The sequence below is a fragment of the Electrophorus electricus genome, chromosome 10 (assembly GCF_041902795.1).
Source record: "Electrophorus electricus isolate QZ-2024a chromosome 10, ASM4190279v1, whole genome shotgun sequence".
Lineage (NCBI taxonomy): Eukaryota > Metazoa > Chordata > Actinopteri > Gymnotiformes > Gymnotidae > Electrophorus > Electrophorus electricus.
Window position 1 is genome coordinate 28,165,440 of NC_137506.1, and position 20,337 is coordinate 28,185,776.

At 39.0% G+C, this 20,337-nt stretch overlaps 1 protein-coding gene across 1 annotated transcript in view; it reads left to right on the top strand.

The window, feature by feature from the left end:
* Positions 1-1,310: 1,310 nt before the first annotated feature.
* Positions 1,311-20,337, top strand: part of sh3yl1 (SH3 and SYLF domain containing 1) — a 20,825-nt gene continuing 1,798 nt past the window's right edge. The window contains exons 1-9 of the mRNA XM_027008873.3: positions 1,311-1,593; positions 9,557-9,667; positions 11,355-11,468; positions 12,967-13,031; positions 14,095-14,207; positions 15,089-15,217; positions 15,394-15,544; positions 15,795-15,894; positions 16,275-16,379. Of these exons, the coding sequence (XP_026864674.2) occupies position 1,593; positions 9,557-9,667; positions 11,355-11,468; positions 12,967-13,031; positions 14,095-14,207; positions 15,089-15,217; positions 15,394-15,544; positions 15,795-15,894; positions 16,275-16,379 (889 nt within the window). The 5' untranslated portion in view covers positions 1,311-1,592. The remainder of the gene's footprint in view (positions 1,594-9,556; positions 9,668-11,354; positions 11,469-12,966; positions 13,032-14,094; positions 14,208-15,088; positions 15,218-15,393; positions 15,545-15,794; positions 15,895-16,274; positions 16,380-20,337) is intronic.

The following is a 20,337-nucleotide window of genomic DNA, read 5'->3' on the forward strand; positions in this document are numbered from 1 at the left end:
AATTTCAATTTCTTTCAATATTGCTTGTCAAATGGCACACTGATAGTGAACCTTATAATAAAAAAACTTAAAATAACATACAAGGGCCTAAATGTTTTGTCATTTTAAAAGTTCTTTAGTAGAGCATAAATGTGTAAAATAATGCAGACATATTTGGTATGGGTGAAAGGACTTACAACAATTACCACAAAAGACAAATAATATATGGTTTACCATTGTATACTGGTCAGGTTCTGACAAAGGTATGTTATCTGCTAAGATTGGAACATTGTTCAGTGCATGTAAATCAAGACAAAAACTATCTATTTATTTATTTATTTATTTTTGAGAAATGTGCTGTTGGAAAGATCATCCACCCATAAACAGATCCATGGGTCTGGGCATGAAAACCAAAGTAATTCAAGTCAAGTGGCTTGTTTCAAATTGTAAACATAAAAAAAAATTAAACATATAATTTGAATATCGTTATATATGCCTACAGACCAAACATATTTTCAGCATTGATGGAGAACATACTGGAATCTATGGCTATTTTAATGTCTTGGATTATCTTTTGGGACATAATTGTACTTAAAAATCTTAACAACTCTCAAATATAACTGTTACTACTGTACATCAACCATTATTATATAAATCTCTTTACCTGAAGATCTAACGGGATTATATACAGTGGAATAACAACATTTAAGGCAAATGGCATAGACTCAACGTCAAGACAAGTATTAATGACAGTTTACTAACCAACAGAAAGGTTGTTTGCACATGTATATTAAACAATCATGGTATAAGAATACTAAAGCGGTGACAAATCTGTCAAACCTCCACTGAAAAACACTTGCACGCACGCAAACTACAGCTACCACTGAGGAATCAAAGTTTAGCAGCTTCGACGGCACGATGGTCTGGTTTTTCCTGAGATGCCAAAAGACAGACGACTCCTGTCGACCCTGCGAAATTATAAAAGCCTTTAAGTGATAGAGAGAGGGGAAAAAAAAAACAAGCATTTATACTGTCAGTATTTGATCAAGAGTAAGAATGATTAAACACGAAGAAATATCTTCCCCTGCTAAAGTCCCCAGTAACTTAGATACTTCATTCGTGCGCTGTTTGCAATAATATTTTGCGTTTTATTTTAGAGGCGGTCAGCTAAAATAACAGAAGCATTAAGCCCGTCACCGTTTTACCTCCCGATTCGCTTCTATCCCGACGGCACACTAACTCGCTAAGGGTCCTGATTATTTTTATCCGACGTCATTTTCAATGCTCTGTCCAAATTGTGCCTGCTCTAAAATTATGAATATTTGACCGTGATATAATCTACTATGTTGCCCGCACAATAAAAAAGTGAATCAGGTACATTTAACATTATTTGTTTATCATTACGTCTAATTGTTGTAGGGATAAGTCTTTTTTGATAGTTTAACGTGACTTGGGTCCTTTAAGACTATAGTTAAGCAACAGGTTTAGCAAGTGTATGGGAAGTTGAGAGAGAACATACGGAAATCTACTTTACCTGGGCCAGGTGAGAACAGGAAAAGTTTGGCAAACTGAGGCGTCTCCAACCCTGGCAAATAACGTTCGTTCTTGGTAAAAGTAAGTAGAAAATGAAATTTTTTCCTCTTCCCTATCACAAATATTATTCTACGGGCAATACAGGCAATTTCTTGCTTGAGGCGTTAATATTCGAATGGACTTCATATAGCCTAGACGATTTCATATCCCCTTACGAAGGGTAACCACACATTCAGATTTAACAGTGAGTTTTGTTGCGGCCCAGCTGTATGCACCTGGCTATTTTGAAATGCGCGATGTCAGTATGTTATTCACTACACATTCATTCGACACTAGACGAGACTAGAGCCACGCACTTGAAATTTTATGAAATGTTACTGTTTTGTTGAAGTGGGGCGTGTTTTGAATTAATCGCAGTCATGACCACAGTTCAGCCTTCTTCAGAAACCGTTTATTGTGGTTAGCTTCGGTTTTCGTAACCACTTCTGTAGTTTTTAAAAAGTAAGTCATTCTTAGGAAAAAACCTACCTAGGTTTATCACCTAATTCATGACACCATATGACCTGGTTTTCCCAGTACATGTCCAGTGCAATTATATTGCATATTTCCATTACCATTTAGAAATACAATTTAAATATAAAATTAAATTAGTTTTTTTGCTGTGTTTTTTGCCACAAAAATACCTTTTTCTGGGGCTTACCAACCCCCCACTTTCCTAAGTCTGAAATGCATGGCTTGCTTCAAGTATGTTTTAGGAGGTGCTCAGTGTGTCCTAGCCAGAAGCACTTCTGTGACTTGAGACTACACAATTGATGCACTTGTGCGTTGTGGTACAGGGCTTCGTGATGCTTAAACCTAATTAAAAGTAAATAGTGTTTTTGTAACACCAAGGTCTCCAGTCTAGTTGAACAAAGACAATATAAAAGTTAGATTAGTGGGCAGCATAGTGGCCACGGTTAGCATGTTTCTCTCATTGCTAGGGTCTTGGCTTCAAATCACAATCTGGGTGGAGTTTCCATGTTCTTCCTGTGTTTGCGTGGGTTTCCACCCACAGTCCAAAAACATGGTGGTTAGGTTGATAAAAAACTTTTTAATTTAGAGTATTCAATGTTACATTATGCTGCACTATGTTGGCATAGAAATGCTCATTGCTTTTTAACTGTTGAATGTAATCTGTCTAGGTCATTATATAAGTAAAACCTGATTTTGACTTTTATAGTAGACACACAAGTGGCTGGTGTATGAGCTATTCTTTTTTCATTTAAAGAGTTGCACCAAATATATGTTGACTGACGCAAGCAAATAAGTAAGCTTCTGTGAGGAAAGTAAATTTATCACTCAAACACATATTGACAACATTTTATTGTTGGCTGGGGCATTTTCTCTGCCTTCGATCAGTTCTTGTAGTGCAAAAATAGTCCATAGTCCAAGAGAATTTGTGAGGAATAACAATTTTTCTTTTTGGAACAACTGGAATATTCTCATTTACATGACCATGTGATATAAGATTCAAGAGTTTTATTGTCAGATATCCAGCAAACAGTCAGCTGTTGGCTGCCCTGTGAATAAAAACTTCCTGAGTCTAGTGGTCCTTGATTTCACTGTACCATCTCCCTCATGGTAGAATTGTGCAGAGACTATGCTGGGGTTGAACTGTGTGCTTTAATGGTGACCCTGGTGTGGTAAACAGTGCAGCTCCTTTGAATGTTCTGGCATCCGTCACCACCCTCTAGAGAGCTTTACAATCTGGTACAGAGGAATTCAAAGGTGTTCACCTTCTCTATATCCGCTTAATCTATGTGTAGTGGTGTGTGTGGTGCCATCTTCCTCCTTGGAACAGCAGTCATTTCCTTAGTGTTGTTGTATTTAAGGAAAGCTTGTTGTCCTGGCACAATGCCAACAGATCTGCCACTTCCCAGTACACTCTCACATTCATCATCTGCATACTCTCATCAACTCCACTGGTCAGTCAAAGGGCTGTAGTGTCATTGGCAAAATTGATGATACTAGGATTGGTCTAGGAGACCACACAGTCTTGCGGGAAGGGAGTGTAGAGCATGGGGCATTGGAAATGTGTGTGTTTAGTGTATCCCTTAAACAATTTAAGAATAAAAGCTTTTGCTTTTGAGGCCATTTTGCAGGGCTTCCCAGATAGCATTTGGCTTCAGTAGAGCCCTAATCTTTTATTCATATGGATCCAGATCTTTGAGGCCAAGTCCTCCTGTACATTTAGGACATGAACACTGAGCAGCAACACTTCTACTGTAACATCTCTTTCCTGATTGTGAAGCTGATAGTCTGACGTGTTAAGTAGCCCTCACTGTAGTGACGGTGAAGAATTCACCCTATCAAATTAATCCTGTATCAATTTAAATCTGCTCCCATCGCAGCAGATGTCTGCATTTTCTCTCTCTGGATGGAAGCTGCATTTGTAATTTTTCATTATCTCTGGTAAATGTGAATTGCCACTAATTACATTGCCGCAAGCATTTGCATTTTTCATGCTTTATTATTTATTTTTTCTATGTTACTCACTTATTGTCTAATTACTGACTAATGCATCATGTAGATCTGCGTAAGCAGCAATTATTTGTACAGTAGTAATGACAAAAATTGTATTCTTATTGTTAATCCTTATGACACCTGTGTTTATTAGTCATCCCCCTTTGGGCCGGTAGCCTGGTCTGACGGCAGAGGTTTCTCTGCTTTTGTGTCGGGGGACTTGGGCACATTTGTAAAGTTTCATGAAATGTATTATCTTCACGGACCACCGACCAGCAGAAAATGGTCGGTGAATGGAGAATGGTTTAATCCAAGATGGTAGTGTTCTAAGGAATTTGGAGGCAATTAAGAAGTGTAGCAGTAAGTATTTGCTGACTACAGACCTTCTGCCACCCAGCAGAGTTTGGTTCCATCCTTAATATAACATACCTGATCCAGGCCTTCGGTACAATCTCATTATTAGAGCCATTCGTTTTGAAACGAAACTCTGAAAGGTGATCTCTCTCGAAGCTGGTACCCCTGGTATGAATGGCATATTTCATCAATAGAACTGATGGGCCACTCAGATTTGTTGTGTGTACCTCACACAGAGGGGGGGGAAAAATTCTTTTTGGCACAGAAATCATAGCTGCACCTAGTGTCTTAATTTTCTGACTTCCTCTTGCCTCGTACCATGTCGAGGTAGCTGATATCATGGAAAGAGTGCTATTATTGCCATGGAGGGGACTATGAGGTGACTTATATCTTCAGTTCTTACTCTTTCAATTAACCTGATGCATTGCAAACATAGAGCTACAGCTCAAAATAAAATTTAGTAGTTTGCTGTTTTTGCATTCCTAGGAAGAGGGGTTCCAGTTGCTGAGCCACATGGGTGTCTTCTGTCTTGTTCACAATGTCAGGTAGTTTGATGTGATGCAGGATCAGTCTTTGCACACTTTGAAGCAAGAGTCTGTAACCCTTATCCTCCCAGGTTGGTGGCACTGCTAAGTCACTTAAAGACCAACAGGTGAGGTCAACTAGCTGTATTGACTCTAGGTTTTCTCATTAGCCTTTTTATTAGATGCATCATCACCCTAAATAAGATTTAGGAATAAAAAGGGAACACTGTTTGCCTAAATAGACCTTGAACATGAGGTGATAAGCATGGCTCTGTAACCCTAGATGCACCATACATTTGTTCAGCATTCACTATCCTGCACGCTACTGCCTGATATTTTATTTTGATATTCAAATTACAAACTGATGGTCATTGAACGTTTCAACCAGTGAACAAGACTTTAATAGATTTTATTGTGAATACTAATAGTCACAGTCAGCAAGCCCTTTAATCTGTTTCTCAGCAGAATGGTAATTTAGGTTTTATTGAGACAGGTTGTAAATTCATGTCGCTTCTTTGTGTACGTCGGGGTGCTCAAGTCAGGGGGTGTGAGTCCAGCAAAATTCTTCCTGCTTTTACACACCCTCTAAGCCTGCTAATTAGTCTATCAGTTGATTCAGGTATATATGTGCAGGGATATCACCAAAATATTCTACACTCTGGGCTTTCATGAGCACCACTGATGCACTGGAGGTTGTTTTTTGCTGTTGTTGTGTTTTTTAACACCACAATGAAGAACAAACAGACCTTTAACTTAGATTTCTACCATATTAATTTACCTTTATGATAACTACAGAAAATGGTCACATACTGTGAACAGTGTGGAAATGGACGCAAGTTTCCTTCAGGTTTGCCTTTTGCATACTTTTTGAGCAGAAGTGAATGAACTCCTTGCAAGTCATTCACTTGTTCATGTGCTGCCACCACAGAAACGCTGAAACAGAATTAGATCAGGGGAAGCAATAAACTTTCTTTTTTTTTTAAGCATATCATCACCAATTCCTCTGAAATTTAACCTGACACAGCCATGCCATGAAACAGATTTATATTGCTTTTGTTGGGTGGCTGTGCTTGAAGTGACCAGCACTGTCAAATGCCATATCTCAACATGAATTTGTGCCACAGTTCAGTCTAACATTTCATAGAAAAGGACTTGGTAATTACTAATTGGCTGACATTATGAAATTACACATTCTCTTATCAGCTCTAGCCAGTATCCATATGGTCCTTGATATTTTCCTGCAGGCGTAATTTAACATGCCAAATCTAAGACATCTCATCTTGCAGCCTTGTGAAGGTACAGACTTGCATGAATGAGATAATTGGATTAAAATTCAATTTAATAAGATTTAATGGGTTCAGTACAACCCCGATTTTGCATTGTTGGTTGTGGGAATTGCATACATTTTTCAGAATGATGCTTCTCTAGTAGTCAACAGTTTGATTGAACTTAAACTGATGTCCTGCATTATAGTCAATTTTATTACCACACTGCTAAATAAGCACTTGCACTCCTCATTTATTCTAGAATGAAATAATATATCTTAAGAGGCACTATATACACACCACCCAAAATAATTACACACAGCACCACTGATAATTATTTTGAGGGTTGCCCTCTATAGCTGATATCTTCTATTTCTGTCTCTCTCAAGAATGTTAAATTAAATGGTCCTTTTACATTCATCTTTGTGTTCTAACTAACCCGCTTGTAATTAAATGTAGTTAAATGAATTTGAATGAATACAGTTAATGAGAGTTAAAGGCGCTGTTGAATCATCAGAGTTACTCATGAGCTATCTTGACAGTGAAAGGATCTGGCCTGAGGGCTAGCACTCTAATTAGTGGTAACCCTGTGATTACAATTTTGGTCATGAGGCAGATATCTCCTAGGTGCAAGGAAAATCTGTGTTGTTGACTAAGCAGGTTTAGCAGGAATTTCTAGACCAGAAAGACTACATTGAAAGCAACATTTTGTAAGTGCCTCCCTGAAAGCAATGCCCAAAATAACCTTTGTCTGCATCATTTGACTCTTTGATTTTCAGGTTTAAACCTAAGGATTCTTCCCTGAAATTTTAATGAGTGCAAAACGAATTAAGATGATCACAGACAAGCCATGGCTGCATCTTGTAGGACTAGAAAGGATTAGACAGTTGTGATTGAGTTGTCTGCCTCCACCAGGTGGGGCACTGATGCACTTCGTCTTTCATCTTGTGCTTTTCGTTTTCTTTGATAACTGTATATATTTGTTTAGTCATTTGCCTGATGCTCTTATTCTTAAGAAACAAATAAACATGCAGGCAATGGAATGTAATTAAAAAGCACACAGAATATGGAAGGATTTGTACTAAAAAGCTTCTTATGCTGTCCTAATTGAACAACGAACCTTAAACAACTTGGACAAATAAGTCTGCAGCAGTCTGCACCACCCAGTGAAAAGTGCTTGCTGCTGTTGTACATGCCACAAGAATATTTGCTTTTGTGAAACGGAGAGCCACAGTTAGTGTCATTCCAGGGAAAAGGGTGGTGGAGGATGCGAGGTGTACACATATATGACATCAGAAAATGGAGAAGGCCTATTTGACCAGAGGCTATTAATAAACTAGGGCACTCCTTGCAGTCACTCATCTGCATTTTCACCTGTCCATTGTTTATTGATTGTTTGTTTGATTTGCTTAGACTTGTAACAAATGGTCATTCCAAATGATGGTGCATGTGACACCAAAAGCCTATTAGTTTTTTTTTCTATTATACTTTTGTTTCCAGTTGAGACAGTCTGTAGAAAATTTAATACGACACCTATTTAGTCAAATTACTGTTTCAATTGAGTGAAACCTTAATTTCATTAAGGAAAGCCTAGTTGAGAGATGATTACAATCTGTTATTAGATAAGGATCCCATAAGACAGCACTGATAAACTGTGAACTGTTGGTAATATTTGTAGAATATTTAAGGGAAGTATTTAAATTTTTAAAAATTTAATGAAGGGCATAACTAAAATAACTAAAAGGGGGGTATTTGAACAAAAAACAAATGTTACATAATAAATAAAACAATTAGTGTTTACTCACACTTAGAACAGAGGCAAGATGCACAATACAGCCAAATAATTTAGCAGGAATGTTGTTAGAGAAGCCACCCTTTCATGGCCCCTCTCCAATCCAAGCATCAGTTTGTTTATCTCATGGATCTGGATCACTTTTTACCTGGCTACACCCATGGCAATTTATGATGCACGTTTGGGATTATGGATTGGTCCAAGAGCTGTTAGCCATCAGCCTTCAGATACCCTGGTACATTAAACTTCCCCAGCATTTTATGAAAATGGATCACTTAATTTTTTTAAAGCACAGATTGAGACAGGCATTTTGCCAGGGTCTTCAAAGATCACCAAATGTTTTGGTGGCCTTTTTCTTTTATTTGTTTTATATAACATATTTTTCTACAGACTTTATAAAACTGATATAGTTGCAACTAAAGAACAATTATAAAAAGTTAAAGCTGGTGCATTTTGGCCTAAATATTACAAAAAGCAATTCTAAAATATATTTAGCCATTATGTTCACTGACAGCAGCCAAGGAGGATGGGTTTCCCTCTTGAGTATTGGTCCTCCCAAGGTTTCTTCCTTAATTCTGCCCAGGGAGTTTTTCTTGGCCACTGTTGCCTCTACCTTGTTCCTTAGGGACGTGTGTGGGTGTGGTGTGGTGGTGGTGTGTGTGTACTTAAATGACTCATATTTGTAAAGCTGATTTGTGACAACTTGTGTTGTAAAAATTGTTATATAAGTAGATTTAACATGACTTTATATAGATAGGACAAATATCTAGAAGTGGTCAGATTGAACCCTGTCCAAACTGAATGCTTCGTTACACAGGCCCCAGGTCCACGATGCCACAGGACAATGTATGAGCCTTCTTGGGCCAAAGATGTTCTAGAACTAGATTACAAACCTAAAAGAAAAACTGAAAGGTTGATGTAAGGTAGAAAAAGCTTCAAGTAAATAAATAACCAAATTTCACTGGGCAGCTGTGGGGCTTTTGGCCATTATCCAGAGCAGTGTACATTTTGCTTGTAAAATGTCACTTTATTTAACATGAATGTCTTTTATGAAAATTAGGAGGCTTGTCTTTTTATTTATATATATATATATATCAAGCAGCTATATTTATAATCAAACAGCAGCGAGAGACCAGAGGTCTCTGTTATTTGGTTTATATTATATATAGTATATTTAATCAAAAAGTGAATAATGACACAGTACCAAAAACAATGAATAAAGAACCTTGACATTTGTTATGCCATTGAAAATCAATAGGGTTCATTCTGTATCTGTCTATCTATCTATCTATCTAACAGTTACACAGCAAACAATAGAAACATTTGTATGCCTACAAACCTCTTAAATAACAAGTTCCATCATTGTCATTTTGCAGATAGTGCATGTATATTGTTATTTTTATCATTTATAAAACTAAAGTTAGATGGCTAGAGACAGCACAAAGTTAGGTTGCAACCATTTGTGAAAAGTTTTCACACCATTGTTGGCTTTTCTTCCCAGAACTTGTTCCCAGAAAACACTGGCAACAAGTTGGTACATGTATGTCACTTCTTTAGTTAAATACTAACAAGTGTGGTGATAATTTGTATACAAATATTTATTACAGTGAACAATCCAATTCCATCCAGCTTGAAATCTGAGGCAAAGAAGGCTGCAAAAATCCTCAGAGAATTCACAGAGATCTCAAACAGACAAGGCCCTGACAAGCTTATTCCAGGTAAGTGTCTTATGCTTGATTTAAATGAATAGCTAAACAATCAAATAACCAAGGGCCACATGCGTAAAACTTTGACGTATTCTAATATTATTAATTGCTTTTCATTTAAGGGAGCAAATAAATTTTTGCACTATTGTTTGTTGTCTGTTATTGCTCATTTATGGGTGGAAACGTCTGCCTTAATGCCTCATGGAACTTTTTTCCATTTTGCATTGTACTGTCATCTTTATTGTGTATACATTTCCAAAAATAATGTTGCCTACAAGACTCAAGACATGACGCTGATCTCATGACAGCAGCTATGCCTGGCATAGAATCCCAATGACTCTGCTCAAAGAGAAGATTGCTGTTTACTGATGTCATCTGTGAACCTAGTTAATGCCAAATATTTCTTCATGCATGTCTTTACATGACATGACTGGGCTCTTTCTATGTCTTCACTTTATTTTCATTGGTAATACACAAAACAAAGGCCAGGGTTTTTGGAAGCCCTCTCAGCCTGTTTATTTTATTCTTATAAAGACTTGTCTTGACAGGAGCATTTTTACTCCAGAGAATATGAATTCATTTTCAATATGTCTTCATTTCTGTATTAAGCTATACCAGTTAGTGATGGTTAGTACCAGAGCATTGATGCATGTTTTTGTGTGAGAAAAGCCATTTTATAGAATGATTTGGGTGGTTGCTTAAGTGCTTATTTTTGCAAGACCTTTTTTGCATTCTCTTACTTAGAAGAAGGCATCACTTTTTGTTAATTTGGAGAAAGTCTCCCACTGGAATTACCCAAGATGATGTTCCTTTGGAAACAGGCCTTAAATAACACTGCAACTGTTGGCGTAGACATATTAAAAGCTGTTGTTTCTTTGATCAAACTCTAGACCATAGATGACATGGGCAGTAAGTACAGCGTTTGTTGAAATGGCACTGTATTTAAGCCCTCTTAAATACTAATGCTTACAAAACAGCATCTAATTTTAATACACTCTCATTACCAGTCTCCTATTGGCTTTATACCGCAAACTGTAAACCGTGTAGATGGCCTGTAGACAGCCGCTAACCCTTCCGTCGTGTTATGTCCATATGATGTCCAGAAGACGATTTTGGGATATCTATCGACTCAAAATATGACCATCTCAATCTACAGCTCTGAAGCTAGCAAATCCTTAAAGTCTTCTGGAATGCAGTTTGTGTGTAGAGCTTCTCAGGGTACTACCACCTGCCATGACCCTGGAACCAACTGTATTTGGGGTTCATCTATCCATCTCTCTTCATGTTTAATTTACTTGGGGCAGATCACTAGACTTTACTGTTTGGACTGACTTCCTCTCTCTGGTTCTTTGTACCTTCAGACACAGTGGCCTGATAACTCACTACCCAGTGCATATTTCAGTGATTGACATTCTTGTGTCTCCTACCTCTGAAGCTGCATTAGTGTCAATTTCTGTGGAATTCAGGTTAATGTTATGTAATTCCAGTTTAGTTGCATGTGTTATCTAAAGTTATTTTAGTATTTGTATTTCACATTCGAAAAGGAAATAATAAAATATATACATGTAAGCAGGACAAATTGAGTGTTTGTTCAACAAAGTGTGCGTGCGTGTGGGTGGATGGTTGGTAGTTTGGAGGGGGGTGCGTCTGGTGAGCTGCAGTTGTTAATAAACTTTCTGCTTCTTCCTGTCCATTTAAGCCCATGTGATTGCCAAAGCCCATGGACTGGCCATCCTATCGGTCATCAAAGCAGGGTTCATGATCACTGCTCGCGGGGGCAGTGGGATAGTTATTGCCCGTCTTCCTGATGGACGTAAGTTTATTTTTATCTCGGCTCCTTTTACAAACAAAACAGATTTCCCCCAGTCACATCTGCATTCCTTTCTCATTTCAGTTGAGGGACTCTAAAAGGAACATTTGAAAAACTACAAGTACATGTTTGAGAACATTTTGGGGAGGGGGGTTAAGTCATATTTTAATTAGGTCAGCATTTCTGATTGTATTTCAAAAGTTCTGTGGAAACAGTGCTGATGTTATCTATCCTCATGATGGACTTTTTGTTCCCTGGCATGAGCAAAGACTGTTAAATAGAACAATTTTGGTCAGGGGGTGGTGACCCATGCAAACTTGCTGCTTCAGCAAATCACTCATATATACACAATAGACCATTTGAAAAGCTCGGCTATTTGCTGTTTGCTTAGGAAAGCCTAGGTCTTACATTGTTCGTTTGTATAGAACAATGTTCCACTTTATCTTGTAGAGTGCATATAGATATGAACTTGAGTTTTTTTTGTTTTTTTTTTGCCTGCTTCTACTTGAATATTTTTTTCTAAAAATAGAAAGAAGTACAGCAACATGCTGTAAATATTTATAGTCTCTATGCATGTTGCTAATACACTATTTTTAAATCAAACATGGAATTAAAAAAAAAATACAAAATTATTTTAAGACAGAGGGTGGGCAGAAAATACCTTTTATACAGATGTAAGATGAACTTCTCCCAGTCAGATTATTACACTCATAACTGTAAACCATAAATTGGTGAAGCTGATTTCAGCCCCCCCAGGAATTTGCATAATGAATGGCATATATAAAACACACACAGGCAATCACATTTACACACACACACACACACACACACACAGAGAGAGAGAGAGAGATTTCCACAATGATGAATTTGTTCATCTGTTCCAAAGCAGAATCCAAAAAAGACCCACAGTTCTCTTGACCAGTTATAAATGGCTGGGAGGTAATTCTGCTATGTTCACTGTTATAAAAAAAAAGCCCATTCACTCCAAAAGGGAATTAATACTTGTCAGACAGATACAAAGCATGCTATACTAAGGCTTTAGATGAGGTTGTGTGAAGCAGACAAGTAGAGGTTGTCTGTTGTTTCATAACTTTTCATCCAGGATCTACCCCTACAGTATCCATTTTCTATTCAAGATTTATTTATAGCCCTGTACTTTGTAGTGGAAAATTTGACACATGCTACTGTAGTGTATATGTAAATGCATTTTGGAATATAGACAGTTTGCACGATATTTTGGATTTTTCTAATTCTGATTATTTTGATCATCTGTGCTGCTTTAGGCACTTGTTGAAAATGTTGTATGTCACTTTGGTCACTGCTGTCTAAAGCTTTTAACCCATCTTATCCAGTTATGCTAGGTATTATCACTTGGTTCATTGAGTAAAAAATGGTTGCAGTATGACAGGTGTTCATGTATAATTGAAGCTCATTCTGTATATTGTTATAAAATGTGTGTTCTTTGTGAGTGACATCGTTTCCTTCTTGTCTCATGATAAAGGATGGTCTGCTCCCTCAGCCATTGGCATAGCCGGTCTCGGTGGAGGGTTTGAAATTGGTTTGGAGGTAGGTTGGTTTTAAACTATAACCAGATTCAATACAACAGTGTAATTGGAAAACGCAGACAGAATGTCTGTAATGATGCCTGTAGTGTAAGACAACACCTTTGTGACCTCCAGCACTCCCTTTTGAGGCATTACACATCCCAAACCCCAGTTCCCAACTGCAGAGCCATTTGTGGCTCGATTACTGACTTCACAGATTCTCCTCTGGCCCACAAAAACAGGAGCCTTGGGCCTCTGCTTAAGTCTATCATAAGCACCAGTGTGTTGAAGGCTGAGGGCAGGAACCACACCCACTCTCAACCTTGGTCTTCCAGGTGGTAAACGTGTGTTCTGAACACCAGACCTAAGAGACAGCTCTGTGCCACGGCATGCAGAACGCACGTTTTACCTTCCTGAGTGATGTTCTCCGTCACACTGCCTTCTCCTTCAGGGGCTGATGGTCACTATCGCAGTTGGGAAGAGAGGTTCCTGCTTATGGCATGTGCTCACAGCTCAATTCATTTTTGATTCATGCCACGTGGTAGCCTCACCTGCTCCTGCTGCCAACAGAGTGCGGTCCTGGTCCTGTCAACTCACTGCGGAGACATCAGCACACCCTGAACCCTGTACAACTCCAGCACTCAGACCAATTAAAGAGTCTGAAAGTTATTTTTTTTTAAATGTGTTGACAGACACACAATAGTTGTCAGTGTGGCTGTCAATGTGATGGATGAGCATATTACCCTTAAGGGACTTTGTCATCATAAGGGCTGATACCTTTTTATTGAACCTGATCTTTATTTTATTTAATACGTATGTGTATTGTTATTGGGTGCTTTTGTGTGGTGAATGATACATACTGTGTTTTCTTCTTGCCTTACAAACACCACTTGTGTGCAGTACCCTGTTATTATAATATGTTATATATATTAAAATATAACCTTGCATATTGTCATGTGGAGCTGCAACACCTTGGATCATTATTTATATTGTATTAAGGTCTGCATCCCTAATTCAAGTTTCCATTCTGTATTAAAATGGTAAATGAGCGTTTTCTTTACTAAAAATTGCTTTTTGTCCTTCAGGCCTCTGATTTTGTCATCATCTTGAACCAGAGGAGGGCTGTGGAAGCTTTCAGCAAAGGAGAAAACCTGACATTTGGAGGAAACTGCACTGTGGCCGTGGGACCTCTTGGCAGGTAGGAGAAGCATGGATTTAGGTGGAGCACTGTTGCTCTTAGTCCAGCTTTCACGTGGGTGTGGTCATCAGTCATTGGAGTCCATTTTTTTCTCCCATTTTCTCTGCTCTGAGGCTGCAGATAAGCTTGCTGATGTGCTGTTGACCTTGTGTTTATTTTGACGAGGGGTATTTTAAAGTGTAGAGAAATTTGAAGGTCCAGCTGACTAATGCAGGCTTTCGCCTGAAGTTTACTAGTCATTTTATGCTCTCTTGTCATTAGTAAGTTCTGTACACCAGCTCTCCTTTTCAGTAGCACATAAATTGTCTCACTCTTCAGAGTGGGTGCATGATTAATATTTCTAGGGCCTTTTCCTCTCATTGCAGGAGATAAATATAGCTGCCTTTTTATAGTGTTGGTTTTAATTTTGGAATCTCATGAGACCCATATAGACATCAAATCCGCTAGTGCTGCCAGCACAACCTCTAACTGGTAGAACAATTATCCATCATTCAGCACGCACCAAAGTTCCTGCAAATATTACATACAAAGATGGGAACCAATTATATGCCATATGCCCCATGATAAATTGTTTTAACATTACACAGTGAGCCAGCTACTCTCAAACAGTGATTGGGCACTTTATTGACCACCCCTTTGTTTTTTTTTTTGTTTTTTTTTGTTTTTTTTAAACTAACTTGATTTTGTCCCTAAATGAAACGTGAATGAAACAGCTGTATTTAGGGATGTAAACAGAAAAGTCTGAATTGGGCAGTCTGTCCATAACACTGAGTGTGCTGGAGCCCAGCTAGACACTTTAACTGTGGGTTTGGACTGTGAATGGTGCCGCACTATGCCCGCATGCGGCCCAACAAACCCGACTGACTAATCGCCTGTGGCAGGAATCTGGAGGCAGATGTGGCACTACGCAGCACGGCCGCTGTCTTCTCCTACTGCAAGTCTCGTGGCCTCTATGCTGGAGTGTCTCTAGTTGGCTCCTGCCTAATTGAACGTAAAGATGCCAACAGAAAGTGAGTTCTGTTCCAAAATCTTTAATATTCATCCAATACTTCACTAACAAGATTGTAATGGGTAAATCCTATTTAAAAAGAATGCAGCCTTTTAGAAATGGACATGAGTTTTCTTTCCCCATTTGTAATCTAGCATGATTCTTCATGTCACCCTCTTCTATTTCTTTTTCCAAAAGGTTCTATTCCCAAGACATTCGTGCATCTGCAATTCTTAATGGAGATGTGGAACCTCCTCCTGAAGCATATGACCTGTACACTATTTTGGATGACTATACAGAGAAATACACCACCGAGTGGCAGAGCAAAAACATGCGCCCCTCCTCCAGGGTCAGGTTCCCTTCTGAATGGTATCATTTTGGTTACTGGCCATTCTTTTTCAAAGGCAAACTCGGACTCCTAACTTATTCATTACATGCCCTTTTGTAAAGGCCTTACAAGAATCAGTTTAATACATTGCACCTGTAAGGAGTGCCTTGACTGTGCTGTTAGAGATGTCTTGGATGGTTTGTTTTGTAGGACCTGTGACACACTAAGTATTGCTTATGAAGTTTCTTTTTCTTTTTTTTCTTCTTTGCAGGTGAGTGCCACGCCAGCTAGACCAAGGCCCCCTTCACTGAGGACTCTTCCTTCTGAAGCGTTCAATCAGCCAAAGCCCTCCTTCACTCGAAGGCCAGAGGGTAAAACATTATAATGATACTGAGCTCCCATCTCGTAGTAGTAGTAGTAGTAGTAGTAGTAGTAGTAGTAGTAGTAGTAGTAGTAGTAGTAGTAGTAGTAGTAGTAGTAGTAGTAGTAGTAGTCGTAGTAGTAGTCGTAATCTACCACAGAAATGGCGCTCTTGGGTATAGTACTCGGCCCATGGTGTGCTTCCAAGCCAATATTTTGTTTATCATTTGTGCTCTACTGAGTTGTTCTTATGGAAGGATTATCTTTGAATGAGTAGCCGCTTATCATAGTGTGCAGAATGTGGTGTTTGGCAGTGGATGTTTTTACAGGTAAATGCACTCTTAGATGCTTCTGTTAATAAGAGTCCTAATTTTCCCCACTTCTCTTGCAGAAATGAAGCCAGCCCTCTATCCCAACCTCCCCAGCTGGCCGTCAGAAAGCTCAGGGCAGCTGCAGGCCTCCCAGAGGCCCTCCCAGTTTACGCCGTTCAATACAGGTAGATCGCTACGTCTGGGGAAACGTCATAATTATGTCAATAGAGTCCATTCTTTACAATGGACAATCAAATGCTGCCTTCCAAAAATTATTTTTGGATGGTACAGGGCACAAATGGCAATGAGCAAACTGATCTTCAAGTAGTTATAGTTGGGGCCTGCATGCTTTAAAAAAAAAAAAAAAAAGCATGCTTTAAACTTAGTTATTAAAATAGTAGTTATAAAATAATTAGTTATTTAAAAAATTGTAATTACATTGCCACTTTGCTTAACTTTTTTTATTTTTATTTCAAATGGTCTAAGAACTAGTATCAAAAGATCTTGGTGGCTTAAAGACCTTTGTTGTCTTCAGATGTTGTCAGACTGCCTTAGAAGATCATTTACATGTTTGCTTTGGTTTGCACAAAAACATCACGATGCTGTTCACATTCATAGAACATCTGTCACAATCTTCCTGTCTCCATCATTTTTGAAATGGAGTGGGCCATGTACTCTTGGAACAGGGAAAAAAAAGAAGTGGTTTTTCATTCATTCCAGTCCAGAGTATGATGGACCATTAATGCCAGTTTAACGATGCAGTTAAACGATTAGTGTGCAGTAAAAAAGCACGCGGTGAAACGGCCTTGGCCCATGTGAAACAGCGAGCCAGAGCCTGGCCCCATTCCCATCTTTCATCACAGGGCCAAGATTTTGTGTTTTGAAACAGAACAATGTAGATGAGCAACTATGGCTAACCAGTATGGGTAGTGACGTTTGTGTCTCTTAGTGCTGCTGTATCACACTAGCTTTTGTACACGCAAGCTTTTTGATGTGGCAAACTGTATGGCGAATGTAACTGGCTTTTGGCATTACGTGGACACAACGGGCGTTGGTCGAGTTTCTCAGGCACTGCAGCCGGCATGCCCGTCACCATTTCAGGCACTCCTGGGAATGCTCACTCCTCACTATGACTCAGCTGGCAGTTGCAGTGGAACGCCATGCCTTTTCAAGGCTCCCATTGCCAGGGATGGCTCAGTGATGTGCCTCCACCCTGTCTCTACCAATGCAAGCTCCTGTTCCGCAGATGTGGGCCACAAAGAAATCCCACAGAAAACCAAAGTCTTGAGTTTCTGGTTTTTGGTTTGTTTTCTTGTCATGGATTAGTGCCACCTGTGCCTGCTTGAAGTGAAGGACATGAGTGGCGTCAAGTGCTTTCAGCTGTGCTTTAGGGCGGGAGTGGATGCAACCCCATGAAAAGGGAGAAGCTCGTCACACCTGCGTTTCGTTCAGAGTCTGGTATCCAAAATTAAAGATATCACACTGTATGGAAAGGCATTGAACTCTGATTACAAGAACTACATTAATATGTGCATTTTAGCAAGTTCCATCCCTTCCTCATTTAAACATGAGCGCTGATCTTTTATTACTAGAATAAATTTCCTGGTATCGCTCATTTCCCCTCTTTACTTTTTTAATTGGTTTAGATGCCATTGTGGGGCATTTCTGCTGTTATTTTTACCTCTGATTCAGACGCATTAGTTAGGCTCATTGAGTGGTGTGCGTGTCAGAACAGTAATGCACCCACTCTTGTACATTTTAAACCAGCAGACCTTTCCTGAGCTTTGATAAGAGCCTGACTGGAAGGGGGTCATACTTTAATATATGGAATGTACATTAATGCACAGATTTCTGAATTCTGAATCGTCACTGTATTTTATCTATTACAGTGACTGTCCGTTACTGTCCATTCAGCCTTGTGGTGCTGTATTTGATATGTTGGTTGCAACATAACTGGCAGCTGTGTCTGGTTTTGTGTTGCTGATGGTGCAGCAGAACAAAAGCTTACCAAGCAGCATCCATAGAATTATGGTTGGGGTTAGTGATGTGCACTTGTGGAGCGACAAACAGCCACCGTCCCAACTGTTGTTTTTAAAAAAAGAAAAAAAAATTAAAAATTAAAAATTTCAAGTGTCTGAAGATTGGCACACTGCTGGATAATGTTAAAAGATTGATGCCTTTAAAAAATACAATGTTTATGCCCTGAGGGGACCTGCAATGTGTCCAATGTCATGTTTACCAACCTAGTTTATTGTTCGTGTTCACCTTTCCCCCCCTCATCATTATTACCCATGATATGAAGGAGGAGAACCTCAGAACTCTCAATTATGTGTTTTTCATTAACATTTTCTTCCAAACCCTGTAGATCATTAGCACACCAAGTAATGAAGACATGCTTCTGATGACAGGCAGGTAGGAGATGGGGCCTAGCTGACTTGTGTGAGAGGGCACTTTATCAGAGGGAGAGACCTCGTGAAGTATGAGTGCTGTATTGTTTTCTGGTGTTTTCCAAAGTCACATGGGACCGAATCCAGTTTTGCACTTCCATGTAAGATTAGAAAGTTCAGTTGGATGGAAGTGATTGACCTCCAGTAATGAATCACTCTCCCTCTCTCTCCCCCTCTCCGTTTCCTCAGCCAAGCTTCTCAGGTACCACTGAAACATCTGTTGCTGCATTAAAAAAGTCCCTAGACTACTAACGATGTGCATGATGGGACTTGGCCTTGGTTAACTAATCTCAGAGTCGTCGGTGTGTACTTGAGATCACAGAAACGCCCAGTCTCTTCCCCTTCCCCTTTTCATGAGCTGTCACTTTTTGGACATTGCGTGCATGAGCAGAAGACCACATAGCTCAAATGTCACCACTTTGCCAAAACACATGAGCTTGACAGGTCTGCAGAAACTCTCTGGATTGTGTTGCCATGGAGCATACAGCTTGTTGCATCTTGCAGTTGTGTTGGTGGAAATGAACGCTCTGTTGATGGGATGGTGTTCTTTTGGGATTGGAGTTCAAGGGTGTTGAGAGTGGGGGGGGGGGGAAATGGGTCGAATAAAACTCAAAATGCTGGCCCAGGATTTGAGGGTTGGTGGTGGGCTTCCAGTCGTCTGTCTGAATCCTGGTGTATCACATGCACACAAGGAGGGAGGTGCACCAAGTTCCTGCTACAGCACCACTCTTGTTCATGCTGCTCATTTCAACATCAGTTTGGTGCACAACACACACAACACGCATAAGAATATAAAGTTGTCAATAGCAGTGCATAGAGTACTGTGCAAAGGTCTTGGATTTAGCCACTATTTAGATTTATTCAAGCACATCTTGAACTCTTGGGTAGATTGTACTGAAGTTTCTGAAGTAATCACCTGGTGCATTCCATTTATTTTTAAGAGAGTTAGGTTCCTGCTATTGCGAAAGAGTAAGGGGAGGTCACACTAAATACTTGCCACTGTAGCCTATAGAAGCTTTTTTTTTTTTTTTTTTAATTTCCTGTATTTTCTGGTTGTATTCTAATAGAAACCGAGAAATAATTATACATGGTCATTATGCCATTGCTAAAACAGCAAATCTAATTGTGGCGCAAGACATTTCCTCAGTGCTGTATATGGTAAGCTCTGATGCTTTCTTCAAAATTCATTGGCAAAGCTTACAAGATGATCATAAGAGAAGTTTCAAATATTAGGCTGCCACCTAGTGTTATGATTCTGGTAGACACGCATCACTCAGTCAGATTATACAAGTATAACCTATGTTCTATAATTTTATAGTGGCTGAATTTGAGTTGATTTATAGAAAGAGTTTGACAGGTTTGTGCAGAGGGACTTTATATAAAATTGAGGAATTTATTACTTGAATTATTACCAGTAATATGAATGCTATATGAAAAGATGTGAATTAGTTTGAGATTATATTGTCATTTGTTTTATACAATTGTTTGTTGTTAAAGGTAAACTTTAACATATTGGCAATTAAGCATGTTATTGACATGCATTCAACAAGTTGACACAAATGGGAACAAACGGGCCTTTCTTTGGGGAAATTTGTAAAGTAGTGTTCCTCCTTAAAGATTTATAATGGTAGCCATGGGAACCGAATATTCATTCCTGGACAGTTCTAGACTGGTGGTGGTTATATTGTATGGCATA